At 40.1% G+C, this 22,023-nt stretch overlaps 1 protein-coding gene across 3 annotated transcripts in view; it reads left to right on the forward strand.

The window, feature by feature from the left end:
• The window catches only part of LOC117415972 (protein bicaudal D homolog 1-like), a 138,486-nt gene that overhangs the window by 72,367 nt on the left and 44,096 nt on the right, over positions 1–22,023 (forward strand). For all 3 annotated transcript variants that reach the window (XM_034026958.3, XM_034026960.3, XM_059026815.1), the window contains one exon: positions 6,594–6,806. In XM_034026958.3, coding sequence (XP_033882849.2) covers positions 6,594–6,806 — 213 coding nt within the window. The remainder of the gene's footprint in view (positions 1–6,593; positions 6,807–22,023) is intronic.

Genomic DNA, 22,023 nt, shown 5'->3' on the forward strand with positions numbered 1-22,023 from the left:
TTTTTGTATCCAAATCCGGCTTTAAACTTCTCCACAACAGTATCTCGGACCTGCCTGGTGTGTTCCTTGTTCTTCATGATGCTCTCTGCGCTTTAAACGGACCTCTGAGACTATCACAGTGCAGGTGCATTTATACGGAGACTTGATTACACACAGGTGGATTCTATTTATCATCATTAGTCATTTAGGTCAACATTGGATCATTCAGAGATCCTCACTGAACTTCTGGAGAGAGTTTGCTGCACTGAAAGTAAAGGGGCTGAATAATTTGCACGCCCAATTTTTCAGTTTTTTATTTGTTAAAAAAGTTTGAAATATCCAATAAATTTCGTTCCACTTCATGATTGTGTCCCACTTGTTGTTGATTCTTCACAAAAAATTAGTTTCATATCTTTATGTTTGAAGCCTGAAATGTGGCAAAAGGTCGCAAAGTTCAAGGGGGCCGAATACTTTCGCAAGGCACTGTATATATATATATATATATATATATATATATATATATATATATATATATATATATATATGCAATAAGGCCCAACAGGGTGTCCGTATACGTCGAATAGTCCAAGAAGTCCATATATTCTACATATACAGATACTCTGAAGGGCCTTATTGCATTTATAATCTAGGTAAAACAGTGGATTTGAAGGGAAAAAAAGCGTAAATCATGTTTAGGGCAAAAAAATATTTGTTTTTTTATTAAATATCCTTGCGGCAATAAAGTAGTCCCATTTATAACTATGAACTGCACACTAAGTTATGCTGGGAAATTAATAAAAACATTAATAAATCATGTAAAAGACAGTATCTTACTTCTGATATTTTGCAAATTGCCATTGAAAAAATACACAGAGGGCGGAGTTGAGACGGCACTGAGTTTTTTTTTGCAGACACACTGAGCAGAACAGACGTGAGGAACAAAAAGTCTCGGATTGCAGTAATTTGTTCAAGTTCTGTGTCAGAGAGGGGTGGATAATGTGCAGAAGTGTCTTTTTGTATTTTTCATTTGTGTTTACAAACCGCTAAAAATTTTGAAGTGACAAAGTCGGGGTGAGTGAGTATAAAGATTTATTTTTTTTTGTATTTTTTTCTGTTTTGCTATCTTCCTGTTCATTTAATTGTTCTTCATCCAAATCAGCATGTTACTACTACTCTAGTTACTACTTTGGGATTTTTTGCAGGTAATTGGTCACTCAGTTTCATAGTTACAGCTATACATCTGTAACTGTAAGCAAAATGGCTATCGATACTTTAAATTCTGTGAGGCAGCGCAGTGATTTAGAATATGTGACAAGGCTTCAACTGTCCGTATCCATCCAATATACGGACAGCTGGAACCTTCCTCGACCAATCACATTGCTTGTTTGATGTTCCATTGCCAGCCCTGGATTGTATACACACACATATATACAATACCAGCACAAATTATGGCAACAAGTGATTTTTACAGCAAGACTGGGGTGGGGATTGCATTGCCCATTATTCCTAACTCAGTTTAAGATATGCTAAATATTTCAGTGAGCAAGACATCTCACAAATTAGGGCTGCACGATTTGGATAAAATATCTAATTGCAATTTTTTTGGCCAGATATTGCAATTGCGATTATGAATTGCGATTTTCAAACACTTGGGTGAAAACTTCAAAAATGCAATCAGACATGGTTAAAACAAGTGTCAGAGTAGAGAACATCGCTTCTAAAATGAGATCCTAGGAATAAATACATACTGTGCTAACTGAATACAAAACCAAATCTTTTCCAACATTGTTTTATTGAATTTCTTAACATCAAAATAATGTCCACCAGCTCCTGGTTAGTCAACTTCAGAGAATATCACAGACATTTGCAGAGCTTTTGAGATGTTATAATAATAAAATAATGACTTGGATCGCATTATTGAGGAGTTTGGTGATAAAACGAGTGATCAGGAGATGATTTATCGGTATATAAATGAGTTGAGTTCTTAAATAACCTAAGATAATATTATTCAGGCAGCCATAGGCTGCAGATGGAATAGGAAGCTTATGATTGTGTAATTATATATGAGTAGGCTCAATTATTATTATAATTGAAATTATAAAAGTGCCTTAAAAACATGTAGCCTAACACTTACCGATTGCAAGCTGCTGTCTGTGGCCAAAACATTGGAGCCTGGTCCAGTCATTCAACACGATAGCCTTGACCACGTGTGCCCCGTTATCAGTAGTGATGCAAACTTGCTTCTCCTATTTCAGGCCCCAGGTGGCTAAAGCCTCTCTCATTGAATAAATTAGTTGTGTTGCCTCTAGTTGTCGCAACAACTCGGAGGCACTTTTTGCACAAGACTTGCGTTTGGGTAACATCAGTTGGTTTGAAGCCGAAATACTGCCATATGACAGAGGATGCGCCCTTCTTGGCCACCAAATCAACGCTCTCCTCAGAAGCACTCATTTTTCCGACAAGCCCTTTCTCTTTGCTCCTCATTAGCGTCTAAAAGCGCGCTCTGTGGGGACGCTTGTGATTGGTTAGCATGTGCATGCCACGTAGAGAGTGAGAGAGCCCGCTTGTGATTGGTCAGCACCCTCTGTGCATGTAGACACTGAATGAACGGAGTCTAGTGCATTTCATTGGATGAGGTACCATAGCCTAGTTTTTGTTGTTTTAATGGAGTGTCAAAGAAAGGAGAATATATGGATATTGCACGTGTCAATATCGTAATTTCGATCAGAATTTGATTAATCGTGCAGCCCTATCACAAATAGAACGGTACTCTGAAATATTCTCCTTTTTCTAGGAAAGCAGCACAGCTGGGGATGGGGAGTTTGTTGCCGGATAACTTCACTCAGACTACTTGCTCACTAAATATCTTGGTATCCCAGAATAGATAATTGTCTCCTTTTTAAAAATATGCTGAAGATTTTAATGAGCAATCTGCCTCATAAATTCAGTGGTACCCTAAATGAGCTGTTTACTAACAGTGCTGAATGAATGAGCGGAGCATTTGTTGTCGATTTTACCCCCTGAGAGCTGACTGCCAACACTGGTATAATATTCAATATAGTGTTGTTCTTGGCAGTCCTTAGCCAAACATCTATTTTTAAGCATAAAATGCAGAGAAAATGTCATACCCAGTTATTCCACACTTGTGAAATGTCTTGCATATTTTTAAAGAGGAGACCATTTTCTATTCAGGAATACCCTGATATTTAGTGAGAAAGTAGTCTGAGTAAAGTTGTCTGTCAACGAACTCCTTTTCTACTTGTGAGATGTCTTGCTTATTGAAATATTTAGCATATTTTTAAAGAAGAGACTATTATCTATTCAGAGATACCAGGGTATTAAGTAAGGGGTCTGAGTGATGGAAAATGGGCAATACAATCTCCCTTAGTCTTGCTGTAAATCATTTGTTTTTTCCATAATTTGTGCCGGTAGTGTTCTGTTGCTGCAGCCCCCTGCCTTTTTTTCTGCTTCCCCATTTGTTTTGCCCACCAGCCGCCACTGATTATATCAGGAGGAGATAAAATACACAAACTACAAAACATTAGGAAAACCTCTAGTAAAGATACATCACGTTGCTATACCGACATCTGCCACCATGCAAATGTTATTGTCGTTTAACACATTTTATTATTATTATTATTATTATTATTATTATTATTATTATTATTATTATTATTGTTAACTCAATGCAATAACAACGTACGCTTATAATGCCACAAACAACATTTGCCAAACTAAAAATGGAGTGACGGTGTACTGTGCATACATACACAGAATTGTCATACTATATGCAGAATGTTCGAATATTGTTGTGTAGTCAGAGAAACTCACACAATGTTTCTTCAATGCAATATCTCTTTGTTGTACTACAGTATAATTCATATTTCTAAATCCTTTCAGCACACAGAGGTCTTCCTTGTAGGCTCACAACAAGAAGATTTATAACCTCGGAGCCGCACGTCTAGTACATGTGCACGCAAACACACATCTAGTACACATGCACACAAACACACTCATTACACATAGTAACACTTCTAAACACGTGCTGAACACAAAATGTCCGCCTGCACAGCCAACCCAGCTATCTATTGTTTTACCTTTAACTATTATTATTATTATTATTATTATTATTTATTTCTTAGCAGACGCCCTTATCCAGGGCGACTTACAGTTGTTACAAGATATCACATTATTTTTACATACAATTACATTATTTTTACATTCAATTACCCATTTATACAGTTGGGTTTTTACTGGAGCAATCTAGGTAAAGTACCTTGCTCAAGGGTACAGCAGCAGTGTCCCCCACCAGGGACTGAACCCACAACCCTCCGGTCAAGAGTCCCGAGCCCTAACCACTACTCCACACTGCTGCCCGACTAGACTTATATACAACAAATATCATCTGTATAAATGACATTTTCCAGCAGAAAGACTTTGTTAGTACAAAATCTGTTTTCCCTGCTGTGGAAGAAAACTGAAAGAGCAAGAAAGAGCCTGGGATACAAAAAGCAGAGCCAGGGACACGACCCCTTCAAATCACACCCTGCTAAAACTCTTTGCAGAAAGTATTTTCTAAATAAAGTTGTTAAGGCAGGAGAAAGGCAGACAAAAATCAAGCACATCATATTGACTTAATTTATTAAAAGTAAATAAATGACCAACAAAGTAACTCTGTATCGAGTGGTGGCTGGTGACTTCTAAGTCAGAAGAGGCACAATTACAAACCTGTTGTTTCATTTAATCAATTTGCCATGCAAAAAAAACAGCTTCATTAATTAATTTTTTTTATTTTTTTATTTCTGTAAATGCACAGTAAAGGAAATGGATGAAAGCAAGTAGTTCTGTAGGGTTTTTGACATCCTAGTAGGGTGGTCAAATTATCAAATTAAAAGTCACCTTTCATCTGCCATTCCTGCTCAATTCGTATATGGACTTGGCATTGGGTAAAGTCTAGTGAAAGATAACCCCACTGTAACTAATATGCCATTTTAAACAAGTGTTGAAAGATCTGACATTGCATCTAATATTAGCTATAGTAACTCAATATTTGAGTGTAAAACTGAAATAAATATAATATAAAATATAAAATGTTTTTTATATAAAATAAAAAAAACATGTAGTTTGTTAATACAAACTGAACCATGTCATGGTCAACAAGTCAGCAGCAGTATAATGTGATTGGCTACTCTTGTAATTACGCTGCTTGACTGTAAAATGACCAGCCCCTATGTAGGTACTACTGTAAAATGGCCAGCTCCTACGTTGAAAATGTGTAGTTCATTTACAATTATTTAGAACCCGTAGTTTATGTATTTTGATTGGTCCAAATCAGTACGTGTACTAAATATTTGAACGTGTACTGAATAATGCATTTTTGGACCGGATGGTCTTCCATAGCAATGTTACAGATTGACACTGCGTGCCCATGTGTGCTGTCAACGGTCTTTGCTTCAACTCTACTGGTTTTGAACGTTAAAAAAAAAATACATTTGAGTATTTCAGAAATAGCAGTGACGTAGAGCACATAGCACCGGCATGACTGGGGAAAGCCATCAAGAACGAGCCTTCATGGAGGCAAATGGTTGTCAGTCTCATGACAGTTTTTACAGTTTCCAATCACTTATTTATCAGCTCAATCGGCCGAATACTGTGCAGACTTCCATCAAATACGTTTTTGCTACGTTGTAGTCACAAGATCTATAGTAAGGTACTGTACATACATGTTCTTTCACTTTTATGCTTAACTGTACTGTATCATACCTGTCAACATTGAGTTTTCAAAATACAGGAGCTTTAGTAAACTGAAATGTCATACCTGTCAACTTTTGAAAATACAAAATCGAGGGGGAGGTGGGGGGGGGGGGGGGTGCAGGTGTGTGGCTATGTATGTGAACTTGCCTTGCGCACTGAATGCATGCCTGCCACAGGAATCCCCTGGGTCCTAAACCCTGCTAAGGACAGACGAGAATTACAGTAATCACACACCGGCCATGAATTTTGTAGACATTAAAGGTTTGCTGACATAAGGGGGTTTAACAGTAGAATACGGGAGAAAATCTGTCCTGGGAGATGACACGAGAGAAGGGTCCAAAATACGGGAGAGTTGAGAGGTCTGCTGTATTACAATAACTTACTTTATGCTGGCTGTTATACATTATTTTACTTTTCATATCGTGCGTTGCCAGAGAATAGTGTTGTTTGCATTGAGTGTATAATATAATTAGAGCTTCTGATTTTCGGTTTTAACTGATAACAGCATTGTAAAGCCCAGAGAGGTATGGTAAAGCATATTTAAAAACATTGCAAACCATGGTAAATGATGGTAAATGCACAGTGTAACCCTGGGAAAAGCATGGGCAAACTGCAAGATGACCCTGCAAATGCACAGCAGTAAATGTGTAGAAGGGCTGTAAGTAGCCTGAAATTGTTTTGTACTGTTTTAGAATTTGAATTGTTTTTCCTTGCAGAAAAAAATGCACTAATTGAGAATCTAGCCCTTAATTGTCTTCCATTGTCAGGTGAACTTTTTAAAACCTGGTGCGGGGTTTTAAGCAGGTTTTATTATGAAAAAGCATAATCCAGTTGTCTTTTCTTTTCTCTGATCTCCACAGGCATTTGGCCAGGCCTATTCGATCCAGAGGAAGGTGGCGGAGGATGGGGAGACCCTCGAGGAGAATCTGCTGCAGGAGTCCGCCTCTAAAGAGGCCTACTACATGAGCAAGATCCTGGAGCTGCAAACTGAAATGAAACAGAACAAGAGCGTCATGTCCAACGTGCAGGCTGAGAACGAGCGGCTCAACGCAGTGCTGCAGGACCTCCGGGAGGTAACTAAACAACTTGCCAGAATGAAAAAATAAAAGCCCTGGCATTATTGTCTCATTCCATTTACAATCAATCACATGTATCTTCCTTACATCTGATTTTCACCCCACTAACTGTGCAGGACCTCAGAAAGGTAACAAAGTAACTTTCCAGAATTCATATGGGATATAAAAAACACTTGGGAGTGCAACATTTAGAAAGAATCTTAATTAAGTAACTGAGAAACATTTCAACAAGAAGTCATTTTCAGCTGATATCTCTGGTGCTAAAGTGTTAAAGGATCACCTATTGGTCCCATCAAAACGCTTGTCATTTTATTTACCAAGTTTCTTTGGCATTTCTGAACTTGCCGGAATAAAAACTGATTATTATCACATACTGGGAGTCAATAGGGACATGTACTGATAATATGATTTTTCTCTTTTTCTCTCTTAATATAATTCACATTTATCAGCCATACAACTGTTGAGCTGCTTTTTCATCAACACAGGTAACTTAATTATTTGCACCGTTTGTTTTATTATTAAATATTGATAAAAAAAAAAAAAAAAAAAAAAGATAACATCTCTCCAAATTGCAAAATACACTTTTTTGTCCTCCTTTTCATAGCCTACAAAGTGAAAAGATTTCTCAAACAGCTTATAATTGTCCCTTACTCTGTATTCCATAAGGGTGTTTGTAAGGTAATTCATATCCAAATTCAGTTTTCAGTTACCTACAGTAATAATGATTTTAAATATGGAAATACGCATTGAATGACTTCATAAATCCTTGGGCAAAAGAGTCAATGAGCCAGTTTCCATGCAGGGCTATTTACACGTGGCGTTTGGGTGTATTACTCGTGTGAATCAGGTTTGTGGCCGAAAAAAAGGCCAAAGAGAGGGATAGGGTAAATCTCATTTACTCGTGTAAATGACGAAAACCAATGGAAAACCATGCCCCCATTTTCACATGGAAACTCGCATTTCATGTGAAAATGTAAATGAGCCTGTTCAACATGTGTCCAACCTCCACGTTAATAAATATAGTTGGATGTCATGAGCCAGCTCGATCACCCAAAACAGCACAACAAACATATATATACCAACAAGTTGTTGATGCCCTCTCAGAACTGACCAAATAAAATTGCAAATGAACGTATTGATTGTGTTTTATTTGTTTGCATCATTAATATTTAACACAACGGTAAATCCAACACAACTTAAAAGAAAGGAGAGAGTCTCTGACAGCACGACTTCCTCAGATCACTGCTGTCCAATTGAAACTGGCGGCTGAAGTAACTGATTCCTGAACACCTCATTGCGTTGTTGACAAGAGTTTGTGCAGGATACAGCAGGCAGTGGCAATTTTGGGATCAAACTAATGCTGCACTTCAGTTTGTTCACTACTAATGACATGACACCTGACTAATGATATTTGAAAAACATATTATTAAAAAACCAGACACTAGGTATTTAGAAATCACAGCTTAGATTCTCTCATGTACCAGTTCTCTGTGTGCACATGGAAACAACATTATCACGAGCTATCTGCGAAAAAAGCAGAAGTTTACGCATAGCTAATTTACATATCAAGCCCCTTCATTTGCATGACGTTGGGTGAAAAGCTGTGTTTTCTCGAGTAAAATAAATGGAGCGAATGGAAACCTGAAAAAGCATTTTGCACAAGACATGTTTCTAGAGCAAATTTCTCGAGCTAAAACAAAAAACACACATGGAAACTCCACCAATGTCATTGTCATCCGAATGACTGATATTTTCCGAAAATATCTCTGGAACAGCTTCTGTAGGAGCAACTTCAGCAGCTGAACCATGGTTTCTGTACATTGTATTGAAGTTAGGAATGCAGTTTCTCTGTATGGTTCAGTTCATTTGATAGCTACTGAACAGAACACTGCTTGTCAATGATTTTTTTAGCCTTGGCTAATTTGACCTTTGTTTTTATCAGTAAACGTAGATAAAGTCAAACCTAGGGCTGGTTTCACAAACACAGATTTGCATTAATCTTGGACTACATAATGTTAATTTAGGAAAGTTAGTCCAAGACTACTACTAATCAGGGCCTGTGAAACCAGGTCGCCAGACTTTTGGAATAAGACTTAGCAGTCTAACTCCTAAAAGAAAGGAAAGGACAAAACTCACTCCTCACTCCTAATTTAAAATATACATGAATTAGTCTTTGAATTTGTATAGGGTTCTCATTCAAAAAATGGGGATCCTTAATTAATATATTTTGTTATTTAAGTGATTTTAACTATAAACAGGTATGGAAAGGCATACTTTATATTGTTTCTTACATGTGGTCGCATTGACAGGCTCTCTCAGTCTAGTTTGTATACAGTTAAGTGTCATTGAGGGTGCCGTCATTTACCTGATCCTATATCGCTGTTGGGGAGAATACAGTTCACAAAGACACTCATTTCAAAAGTACTGTACGAGTCAGTTGACCCAATCTGTCATTACAGCAGAGAAGTGTTTATGATCTGGACAGTTAACCAGCCACTGCTTGCAGTTAGCCCATAGCTTATATTAACAGGACGGGGTCACATGATGAAGTTTGGAGAGGTGACATTTGGAGTTGGTAAGCAGGAGAGTTCATTCACAATGCTGAGCGCGAGTCAGCAGTCAGGAAAGGGCAATGTGTCAGGCAGGGGTCAGATGATGCAAACAGAGTCCCGTTGTGGTGACCAAATCCAGTGTAAAGCTTCTGAATGATAGAAATGCCCTGATGTCTGCACGTGCAGAGGGGGGCTACGTGTCTGCTTTTGCTTACAGCCTTACAGTGTTTTGGGCTGTATTTTTTTTTAATCCAAACAATTTCACCATCAAACTATTTTAAAAATAGAACAATACTGATAAAAGCCAATTGCTTGTTTTTCAAGGTGTTTATTTAGGCAGTAACCCCTTTTTATTGCTGGTATGGCCTACAATCTCTATAGCAACGCAGCGTTATGGCAATGAACCCTGCTCCGTCAGCTTCCTTGACCCCTGACCTTGAAAAACTTTATGGCATTGTAATGGCAGCTGGGAATCGAACCCCCACTCCAGCTCCTTGCTGAGCTTTTATGACAGCTTTCACCTCTGAAGGTGCTGATGAAGTGAGTTTTTACTTTATTGTCCCCAGTCAAATAGATATACCCGGTGACTGGGATATAGCTGAGGCACCGTGTGTACAAACGCATGTCAGAGTTTCACATACACCTAGAGTGCTGCATATCCATTTATGATGACAACTGGAATCAGGACATACAAGGAAGTGCCTGCCCATACGTCCGTGCATTTGTGAAATGGGTGCCTGGCCGGTAGGGTCTGCTGTAGCATGATGAGTAGAAACAGACACTGTTGGGTTTGTCTCCCTAACCCGCCAGAGTGCGATGCTGTCTCCGGAATCCCCAGTGAACACCGGCGACTTTGCACGGCCAGGACACAGACCTGCGCTCCCCCGGCTGTATGCTATTTTTTAAATCTGAGATCATAAGGACCCTCTGTATTTTCGTACGTAACATTTGTTACTGGAGTCTCATGAGCACTTGACAAAATACTGAGCAGGTCAACCGATTTTTCTGCCATTTCTGTATCTTATGAGAGACAACGTCGCCTTATCAGTTGCCTTAATGTAAAATATTATTATTATTATTATTATTATTATTATTATTATTATTAATTTCTTCGAGAATTTTCCTAAATTTTATACAAACCTGAAATTTTTTCTGACTGAGCCGCTTGCAGTCTTAACACTGAAGCTGAACATGCTCAACGCAATCTCATGGGATCCCTCAGTGAGATGATGACGCAGAATTACATTTACTAGGATAAGAATGTTATACACAGGAAAACCATACCCAGTATCTTCCTCAGCCTCTATTTTCAATTGAATAGCAGCTTCATGTGGATGAAAGCATAGCAGAATATAGTAGGCAGAAACATAACTCATTTTATACTGTAATTTTCCCACTGCAAATTGAATTGGATGAGGCTGGCTGAACAGAGACATTTGCAGTGGATTGGTATGCTGTGGACCTAATTACCCAAACACGTACGGCTCCTAATTTGCAGAGATACTTACATTTTCTGATCACTATAAAACCCCTAAACGAGGATGGAGATTGTTGGAAAATTAGGCCTTTTGGTCCAAGCCATTGAGCTGAAATTATAAAACGCTTTGCTGGTCCTCTAATGTGTAAGAAAGAATTTGTCATTATTTTGAGCTCAGCTAAGTGTACCTGTATATCTTGTTGCTCGTTTAAGTTAATATAAATATACAAAGAGTGTACCATGTATACCATAAGAGACTGTGTAACCCTCACTGATCACATCAGCCAATCAGGTTCTGAGTAGAGGGCTCATTATCTCACTGTAGAGCACTCATTATCTCACTGTAGAGCGCTCATTATCTCACTGTAGAGCACTCATTATCTCACTGTAGAGTGCTCATTGTAGAGCGCCGATTATCTCGCTGTAGAGCGCTGATTTTCTCACTGTAGAGCCCTCATTATCTCACTGTAGAGCCCTCATTATCTCACTGTAGAGCACTCACTGTAGAGCGCTCATTATCTCACTGTAGAGCGCTCACTGTAGAGCGCTCATTATCTCACTGTAGAGCGCTCATTGTCTCACTGTAGAGCGCTCATTATCTCACTGTAGAGCCCTCATTATCTCACTGTAGAGCCCTCATTATCTCACTGTAGAGCCCTCATTATCTCACTGTAGAGCGCTCATTATCTCACTGTAGAGCACTCACTGTCTCACTGTAGAGCGCTGATTATCTCACTGTAGAGCGCTCATTATCTCACTGTAGAGCGCTCATTATCTCACTGTAGAGCCCTCATTATCTCACTGTAGAGCGCTCATTATCTCACTGTAGAGCACTCACTGTCTCACTGTAGAGCGCTGATTATCTCACTGTAGAGCGCTCATTGTCTCACTGTAGAGCGCCGATTATCTCGCTGTAGAGCGCTGATTATCTCACTGTAGAGCGCTCATTGTCTCACTGTAGAGCGCTGATTATCTCACTGTAGAGCGCTCATTATCTCACTGTAGAGCGCTCATTGTCTCACTGTAGAGCGCTGATTATCTCACTGTAGAGCGCTCATTGTCTCACTGTAGAGCGCCGATTATATCGCTGTAGAGCGCTGATTATCTCACTGTAGAGCGCTCATTGTCTCACTGTAGAGCGCTGATTATCTCACTGTAGAGCGCTCATTATCTCACTGTAGAGCGCTCATTATCTCACTGTAGAGCGCTCATTGTCTTTAGTCTTTAGAGTCCTCCGCTCTGTGCACATCGCTGCCACCGCTGCAAACGGACTTGCAGGTAATCACCACTTCGTCAGACATTAGGGTTTACTTTCATTTTAAATCACTATTAGTTAAACTATTTAATTATCGTAACAAAATGACAAAACGTAAACAAATGGCTGTGTAAAGCCCAGTGAACTGTGATAATGTATGATAAACCACTATTAAATCATGTGTACACCTTATAAAAGTATGCCACAATATTTTTACAGTTTTCACATGCTTTTCCCCCCATGGTTATACAGTACAGTACTGTGCATTTACCATAGTTTACCCATGTTTATATATGCATTACCATACCTTGCTATTCTTTACATGCTTTATCATTCTTTCACTATGCTTTATTACATTATACTATGCTTTTACTATGGGAAAGTTTTAGAAGGGTACCCTTGCAACCATGTTTAATAACACCAAGCTATGATGTTTTAACTTTATATATGGCAATTCTATTTACAACACTGTAGGGGAGTGGAGAAGCCTGCTCTTGCCAGGTGCAGTCCACACACATGGAGATTTCTGTGGGGCTCAGTCCCCACCCTAACAACTCCAGCATCTTCTTTCCTTCAAAATAGAAATTTGGAACTCACAGGATCAATGCCTGCCTTAGCATTAATAGTTAAGTGATGGGGTTTTTTTTTCACTTGACTGCCACACTAAGTTCATCAGCGTTTATTTTTGTGTGTAATAAGCATAACTATTTCTGAAACATGCTTACCTTTTTTCTTTTTTTTCAAAATCAATACATTTTAGCTAAATGTGTGTATTATGAAATGGAAACGTTTGCGTTTTTCTGCATTACGCCTGCTTGCAACTGCTCCGGTCACTGTAGTACTCGTACAGTCAGAAGTAGATGGCTGAGATACAGATGGGCGATCTTCGTAAAAAAAAAAAAAAGATAGTTTATTGAAATTAACAGCGTAATTATTGGATTATTTTTTCTTTTAAACGGAGTTAATATGCAGCATCGCATGCAACATTCAAAACACTCAGCTTGTTATTGTTTGTTCGGTTGGCTACACTAAAGAATATTTTCTTAATTGCATTTAAAAAGAAAAATAATGGATGAATAGCGCTGTGTTAAAGTGAACTATATGTAACGCTGTTTTTATAGTTTTGCTATTTCTTCGAGATTAGGCTTCACAGTGTAGCTCGACTGAAAAAGCACAACCCTTTTTTCGTTATAATAAGAGAACTTTACTAAAATAGGTACTTCTTTTGCAGTGTTACATTTCTATCTAACCAAGAGCACATTATATACAAATGATATATGTACTATAAGACTTAAATCATATTGGAGAGAAAATACACACAAACAGCAGTACTTCAATTGTAAGACTTTGCAGAGAAAGCAGATACAGGAGCTCATGGAAATGCAGAAGGTTGCAAAACAAAGAAACTAACTGCTGAAGTCATCCACAGGTGTATTCAAAGAAGACATTTCTTTGGAAAGTTTTTGTTCGATTTTATTTACTCTATAAAAATGTTACTGAGTTGAATAATTATTGAAAAAATAAATTGTTCTATTTTTTGAAAGGTTTTATTTTATTTTATGTTGCTGTACAACAATACTTACATGCAATAGAAACATCTTAATTGCAAGCGTAAACTGCACTGTAGCCACCTTTAAATAAAACATGCAATATGCAGCAATCACAGTACTGAGGAACAATGCTCTCAACGTAGTTTTCAATCCGTGCCGGACTCTCGCATGTGTTTGAATTCAAGTTTGAATTCCATGGTGTTGGCTCTCGATGCAAGTGCAATAGAGGCATCAAACGGCAGATTTTCTGCACAAATTCATCCAGAAACAATGCTAGTGCTGTGTTTTCACCAAGTTCTCTCTTCGTACCACAGTGTTCAATAAGACCTAGCTTCTGTTCCGTAGCGCCACGGCAGAGCGCTCTGCCTACTGAACGCAGCCCTGGAGTTTATTGCGACAGGAGTGAATTACATTGCAGTGTGTGTGCTGAATACTCCCTCGGGAAGGTGTATATTATTGAAAAATATGCACAGGAAGTCCAAGACTAAAAGCATGATTTCCAAACAGTTTTCTTTAACCTATTATCATGTTTTAAAATGAAAATACATTTTTGTAAAATGTGTTTCTTTCAAAACTGCACATTTGAGACCTATATAATTAATATACTGAATGGCAGAGAAAATGTATCTCACTATTTTGTGAGCTACAGTCACATTAATTGTTGGCCGATGGTGTTAATGAACTTGTTTGGTATGAGAAATCGAATGAATCTTCGCGAGTGCATTCCGGTAGCTATTTAAATTCACTTTGTCTCTCATGTTCTGTTTAAGTAATCACATCCAGGGGGCAGGTTAGGTTACATTCTGATGTACCAGCTGCAGATTTGACAGTTCTATTGAGGCCACAGCAGTGCTTTAAACTTCTGAGTTTAAAAATAGAAACCATGATGACTTAACAGAAAGAAAACTGTGAATCTAAACAACAGGAAGAGTACATTAGTTAAGATAACTAATATGCAGTCTTGCTTAAACAGGGGATGCGAGTGGAACAGAGGTAATCCAGGACCAAGACAGCCCATGTTACTGTACTTCTGCACACAGACAGACAGTGGTGAAGATTGCATGTTATTGAACTAATGCTGAATGACTAGGCGTGATGCTTGTTCTTTGTTTTACCAAGGGTATATAATGGCAGACTCTATTCTTATATAGGGCGCTTGTCTTTAAATAACAGTGCATGTCGGCTTATTTCTGTAAAAAAATATATTTAAAACCTCAGGGCTGTCTTTAACATGCCTGCCAGCCTGGCTGTCTGTATGTATGTGCATATCCCACACAAGGGGCACGGACATGAACAGATCCAGTATATGGCATTGAAGATGTGAAACTTGCCTCTCAGTATTTAGGGGTTTTGATTATTATAAGGATTAATGTATACTCATATTCTTAAAAAATAAAAAGACGAGAAACTTTACATTTCAATATCCAATACCTTTCCTTAATTTACAAAAAATGATTATTTAAGAAAGTATATTCATTTACAATAGCTATACGACATTAATGAAGGGATCTTAACCAATTTTTGGGTGAAAAGCCATCTGTGGGGTTAGATCAGGCTGTATTGTGTAAAGCCCTTGTCTAGACACAATTCACATTGGCTTTTTTTATGTTACGGAATCTGGTTATGTTCAGTCACGACTTTAAAGAACAAGCTGACCTGTTTTGTAAAAAATGACTGAACTAGAAATGAATATTTATTAAAAAAGGGCTGATGAATAAGAGCAGCCAGAAGCAATGAGCCAGTGTCACAGAGGTGTTTAATATCTTTCCTGCGTTGTTTAAGATATTCCTGAAGATGAAGTATACTGCAGCAGGGGTGCGTAAGGTTTTAGATCAATTGAAGCTGTAAGGAGTGAAAGTAACTTTCTTACAAGAAACAAAAGTACTTTAAATTGTACCATCAGAATCTTATTAATTAAAATGTCAGTATAGGATAACCAATTAGATAATTATATAAATCTTTAACCTAATGGCCTGGAATGAGTTTTCCTGTTTATAACACAAGTATTGTATATATGTACATTTATTTAGTTTGGTTTATATTTTTGAAAGGCATTATGATTAAACTGTAACCTGGCAATCGCCAAGGGTTCTCATTGATGGGCAGAGTTGGGGAGAAAGAAAGTTTCACGGAAGGAGTCCCAAAAGAATAAGGAGCTAAGGCACCCCAGTCATCCAAATCAGTGATGTTTTTCTTTTTAGTGTAAACAGATACAGGTGACATTAAAATAATTATCCCGGTGTGTGACGTGGTTCTCGTTCTTTTATTAGATACGATTTTTAGCTAAGTTATCAAGCACTACGAGATGTATGAGCTCCAATCCCGGTTTACAGTACTGCCGATGTAGGAGCATTAGTCAAGGGTATGCTGCTGGAGTCGCTTCTTTGGCTCTCCTATTGCAGTCGTTTTCACCCCAGTAGATCATCAGAATTTCCATCCTGGAACTGAACAGTTTCCAAACAGTTCCTCCCACTATTTTTTTTTTTTTTTTTAAACCAAGGCTGTTATCGTGTTCAGCATGTAGAGTATGACAGAGAGATGGACGGACTGGATGGACAGACATGATCAGCACATACAGCTCCCCCTCATTTTGATATTCCCGTGCATGCTGAATACATACATGTATAGTGAAACAAGGAGACCTGGACTTTCCTTAGAGAAATATGTTTCCAGAATCATAATGCATTTGGACAGTCAGGTGAATCTTTTAGCATGTGACTCAATGATCACAGTGTTGTTTGGGCAGTCGCTAAAAGCATTTTATTAATATGTATGAAAACAGACAATAACACATTATGACAGCAACACTACTCTGTGTTGGCTCACTCTGTGTAATATTAATGCTTTATTTATTTCAGAATTGGACTTTTTATTGATTGCTATTACTGTTGTACTAACCTGCTTATACTGCCCTATTAAAGAAAAAAAAAGTTAATTTGGCAAATGTTAGTTTCTTTTTGGAAAATGTTAATATTCCACACAATCTCTTGTTAGCCTTCTAATGTTTAAACACTCGGATATACGACACTCGTCACGTCATGATTTACCGTCCTTGTATTAAGAATAAAATCAATCCTCGTTATATATGTGCAATATATAAATGCACTGACCCGTCACACGCGATTTCCAACTTCTGATACAAAGCCCATCTCTTCAATGTTACAATTTATTTGATTATCTGTCACAGCCTGTGTTTTTTTATTTTTATCTTTTGCTTAATTGCATTGCCTTTTACGTTTTACGTAGTTCTGTGCAAGAATCTATTTAAAGCTGGAATGGGTGAAACTGCTCTGCAATGGGACTTATTTCCATCCCTGGCCAACACGATAACAAAATAACAGAAAACAACAACTCTGATTGGTTTGGGGCATTTATGCAGTTTACAGTAAATAATGACACACTTATCATGGTGTTTAAAAATTGGGACTTTTATACTGTACATTGATTATGTCTGTATGTCCGTCCGTCTCTCTGTTTGTCTGTCACACTATAACAGGTGAACACAGTATTATTAATTTTGCACTCATCATCACTAAACTTTTGTCCTACACTCCTAGCCTATAGATGTTTTGGATTGCATTTAGCTATAATCTGATAAACTTTCAATTTGATATGAATATTATTATTCGGTTACATTATTAAATTGTGTAACAATTGCATTAAACTATAAGATTTGCGCTCAAAGACTAGAGTGTTTGTATTAGTGGTGAAAGCAATAGGCCCTTCCAAATTAAATTATCTAATAAAACCTGTTATTTCCACCATTAAATGTGGGAGAACATCTAACAAGACTAAATTGCCACAGAAGTGCACTATTCTTTTTCTAAATCAAATCTATATGGCAATATCACAAGATCTGATGAAGGTATGACTATCATAGAGTTAACACATTTGAAATCTGTAGGGCTGAAGTCTGTATCTGGCCCATTCCATGTTCCGTGTGTTACAGCAACATTCAAGACTGAAAATCACTCCTTATGAGATTTTTAAAATGTAAATCAAGAAGATGTTGCTATAGGAAACTTTTGGCCATATACAAGTTTTCAGCCTACATTACAATGCATGAGGGTGTGCTCCAAACTGTAACTTGGAATGGGCCTTCTCAGTGGTCTCTCAGTTTTGACAGTGCAGTATTTAATATTACAGTCATTAAAAACAGCTGTGACCCACATGTGAAGCCAAAATCTTGAAGAATTTGGTCTTTGTCATCCAGAGACCATAAAAGGTCACGAGTTTGTCTACTTGACGTATTGGGTCCTTGGTCAAGGCAAAGTGTGTTGCTACATTTTGTCAAGGAGTTTCCATAACGCTGAAAATAAGAAGTCTGTATCTCAATTGGTGACACAGCAGTGTTAGCAGTATGCTTAGTAAAATAGTGATTGTGAAGAGATTGCAGACTACAAGACTACAAGTACCAGAATGCATTGTGGTGTGACTATAAAATCTTAACTGTCCCGGAACCACATTTCCAACTGTACCATGAAGCCAGTGTGTAAAATGCTAGTTATATATAGATATGCTAGATATGCTCATATTTTAAATACCAGTATTATTAGATCATATGTGTCAGGAGTACAGTATTCTGTAGTCTTTTTTTCTTTTTTTTATCTACTCAGTCTGTAGATTTGGTGGGGTATTTTTTTTTTTTTTAGATTTAGTCGTTGCCAATTATTTTTTTATTATTTTTCTCCCAATTTGATATGTCCAATTATTTTTAGGCTCAGCTCACCGCTACCACCCCTGTGCTGACTCAGGAGGGCGAAGACGAACACACGCTGTCCTCCGAAGCGTGTGCCGTCAGCCGACCGTTTTTTTCCACACTGCGGACACACCATGGAGCCACCCAAGAGCTACAGCGTCGGAGGACAACACAGCTCTCGGGCAGCTTACAGGCAAGCCCGCAGGCGCCCTGCCAGACTACAGGGGTCGCTGGTGCAGGGTGAGCCGAGGACACCCTGGCTGCCCTTTCAATGCAGTGGGTTTGTGCATTTAAGAAAGGAGAGGAAGATTCATGAAATTAGTTGGAGACAAGCGGATGAGAAGCAATTACCCTCCGCAGTACAAATTAAAATGGTGTGCTGCTTTTTATGTGAAAAATTTGAAAAAGCAAGTCAACAAAGTTAAAAAAAATATTTACGCTATATTCATAAGTGAAATGGAATTAATACACTGGGCCGCAGTCAGACGATAAACGGGCTGCATGCGACCCACGGGTTGCGTGACCCTGTTATTATTTATTGTTTGGCCAACGCACCTTTTCGTTTGATGTTTTGTTGTTGTTGGTTTAAACCTTTTGTTTTGTTTTATTATTTTATAAAACGCTGAGCGCCGTAGCGCTCAGTTCCACCATTCCATCCATTGCCTTTTGTTTACTGTTACTTCCTGGTCCGTGACATCACGACTCACACGCCACTCAACAGCTGCTTGGTCACATATGGTGTCCTGCGTGGGACAAACAACGCCTCCAGGAGCCGGACCAGGAACAGCAAAGGGCGTTTTTTTTTGTTTTGGTGGGAAACTGGCTCAGGAGAGGAAGGACAGGGAGGAGGAGTGTCGCCTAATGGCTAGACATCCAGGGCGATATAGCCAGCCATCACTGGTGTGCCCCCTCTCCGACCAAAAACATCGGTTTGCCAACTGTCCGTTCTGCTATTATGAAGAGGAGGAAACAACGCCCAGAAGGGGGGAGCATGAGCATCCAGCGCCCAGAAGGGGGGAGCCCATGTATCCAGCGCCCAGAAGGGGGGAGCCCGTGCATCCAGCGCCCAGAAGGGGGGGAGCCTGTGCATCCAGCGCCCAGAAGGGGGGGAGCCTGTGCATCCAGCGCCCAGAAGGGGGGGAGCCCGTGCATCCAGCGCCCAGAAGGGGGGGAGCCCGTGCATCCAGCGCCCAGAAGGGGGGGAGCCCGTGCATCCAGCGCCCAGAAGGGGGGGAGCCCGTGCATCCAGCGCCCAGAAGGGGGGAGCCCATAGGTCCAGAACCTAGGCCTCCAGCAGCAGAGGAAGAATACTTGCTGCCTCTGTCTCAGCCACCGCCACTGCTTCCACCAGCAGGAGCAGAGCAGCGGGAGCTGCCTCTGTCTCCGCCACCTCCACTGCTTGCAGGAGCAGAGCAGCAGGAGCTGCCTCTGTCTCCGCCACCTCCACCCGCAGAGGATGAATGCTTGCTGGTTCCGTCTCAGGCGCCGTGGGAGGACAGCTTACCGCTCCCACCTCCACCAGCAGAGGGCCAGTACCTGCTGGTTCCGTCTCTACCGCTGTGGGAGGACTGCTTGCCCCTCCCACTTCCACCAGTAGAGGGTGAATACCTGCTGGTTCCATCTCCACCTCCACCAGAAGAGGGTGAATAGCTGCTGGTTCTACCTCCACCATCATGGGAAGGACTGCTCCTGCCCTGCCTCGCACTGCCCAAGGATGCCTGCCTCGCACCGCCCAAGGATGCCTGCTGCCTCGCACCGCCCGGGGCTGCCTGCTGCCTCGCATCGCCCGGAGAGCCACCAGTTACAGGGTATGAGGGAGAAGTGGAGCTCCCGTTGCCGCCTCCATGACCGTGGCTCCCCTCCCGAATTCGCCTCCGGAGGGTCCGCTGCGGCTGCCGTCGCCTCCGGAGGGTCCGCTGCTGCTGCCGTCGCCTCCCGAGGGTCCGCTGCTGCTGCCGTCGCCTCCCGAGGGTCCTGTTTCGCCTGGGGTCGCTACCAGTCCTGCCATGCGGCAGGAAATACTGTGGCTGGAGCCCCATGAAGGGGAGCTGCCGGCCATGAAGAAAGGGGGGGGGGAGGTCAGGAGACCAGCTCCCCCGCAGCAATTTTGCTGCAGGAGAACGGGTGGCCGGAGCCCCACGGAGGGGAGCTGCCGGCCATGAAGAAGGGGGGGTAGGTCTGTAGACCACCCCCACAATTTCCTTGGCCGGAGGAGCCGGCCTGTGCGTGGTCCACCGGGACACTACAGCTGTTTGGGTGGGAGGAGGACATCCCGCCGTGGCCGCCCCCGGAGACACCTTGCTTCCCCTGTTCCTGGGCCGGGACTGCTAGCCGGGACTTTGGGGACTAAGGGGGGAGGTGGCCGAAAAGGCCATGTGTGCTGCACACAGGGGGGGGCATGTGTGGCGGAGTGTCCTGCCCCTTGCATATGAGCCACATGATTTACGGTGCCATGTATAAAGCCTCGAGCAGTTAGTTAGTTGGCTGTTAAATATGTATCGGATATTTATTTGTAAGGTTTTATACTTTTACAATTGTTTTATTCTGCTCAGAAAATGCTGCCTTCAAAATGCAGTCCAGTGTATTTTTATCCCAGATGCGAAATCAAAACAACTGTGTGCCACATCTTTAAGGAATGGCAGCTCATTGCACTAATGCACAAGGCGAGACAGCAGGTACAATACTGTGTTAGTAACCAATATGAGACAGGAGTACAAGGCTGTTTTATCTTTGACTCCAGTAGTCAGAGGCTTGGAGGAACAAATGATCCATTTCCCAGAGGAGGCTAATGTTGCCTCTCCGTAACCACGCAGAAATCTGCCCTGCAGCCCAACTAAAGCAATACTAACCTGTTTTTTTTTTTTAAGTTTTTTTTTTTTTTAATTGCAATAGCTAGCACTTACTCAAGCGGAAACAGAAGCCAAGAAAGTCCCCGAGCTGTCTACGAAATTAATGACTCTTTATTTCCACGTTGTACAGTAGTTTGTGATCAATTCGTGTTTCTTACTTATTTTAACAAATGTTTTCCATTTGTTTTAGACACCTGTAGACATGCTTATGGATCAGGTAGCATCATCTCTCTCTCTCTCTATATATATATATATATATAGTCTTTTATAATGTTTTCAATCACTGATCTCATAAATGATAATGATGTAATATTGAATCATCATTTAGAGCTACTTGCTTGCATAATACTTGAAGTATTATCTACTATTATGAGGCAGTGAAGTAGTTTTTTAAAAGTAGTGAGTAGTTGTTTCTTGATGAAAGAAATGCACAGTCCTTTTCTTCAAATATTAGTTTGGTTTATTCAATATATACGGGTTTAATTCCGGAAACAAAAAGAACGCTCAAAGCAAAACAGTATAGATCACACTTTCATATGCAAACTGCACAGTGCAAAACTTAAGTTCAAAACAAAACATAACAGAACAAAATAATATAATGCAATGCTGTAGGCTTGATCCTCCAGGACTTCTCGATCAACAAGTCTCCAATACTAGTCTTAATGAAAGAGAGGTGTGCACCTTGATTCCTTCTCTTTGTGGGTTCAATCACGCCAGGCAACCTCCTGTGGAGAGTCTCATGTCTGTGTCGTAAAGAAAACTGGTTCTGCCTCCCACTGCCTAAGATGATATTATCTTAGTGTGGCCCTTTGATATTTGTGCTTAACTTACG

Source organism: Acipenser ruthenus, chromosome 7 (assembly GCF_902713425.1).
Source record: "Acipenser ruthenus chromosome 7, fAciRut3.2 maternal haplotype, whole genome shotgun sequence".
In the NCBI taxonomy this organism is placed as follows: domain Eukaryota; kingdom Metazoa; phylum Chordata; class Actinopteri; order Acipenseriformes; family Acipenseridae; genus Acipenser; species Acipenser ruthenus.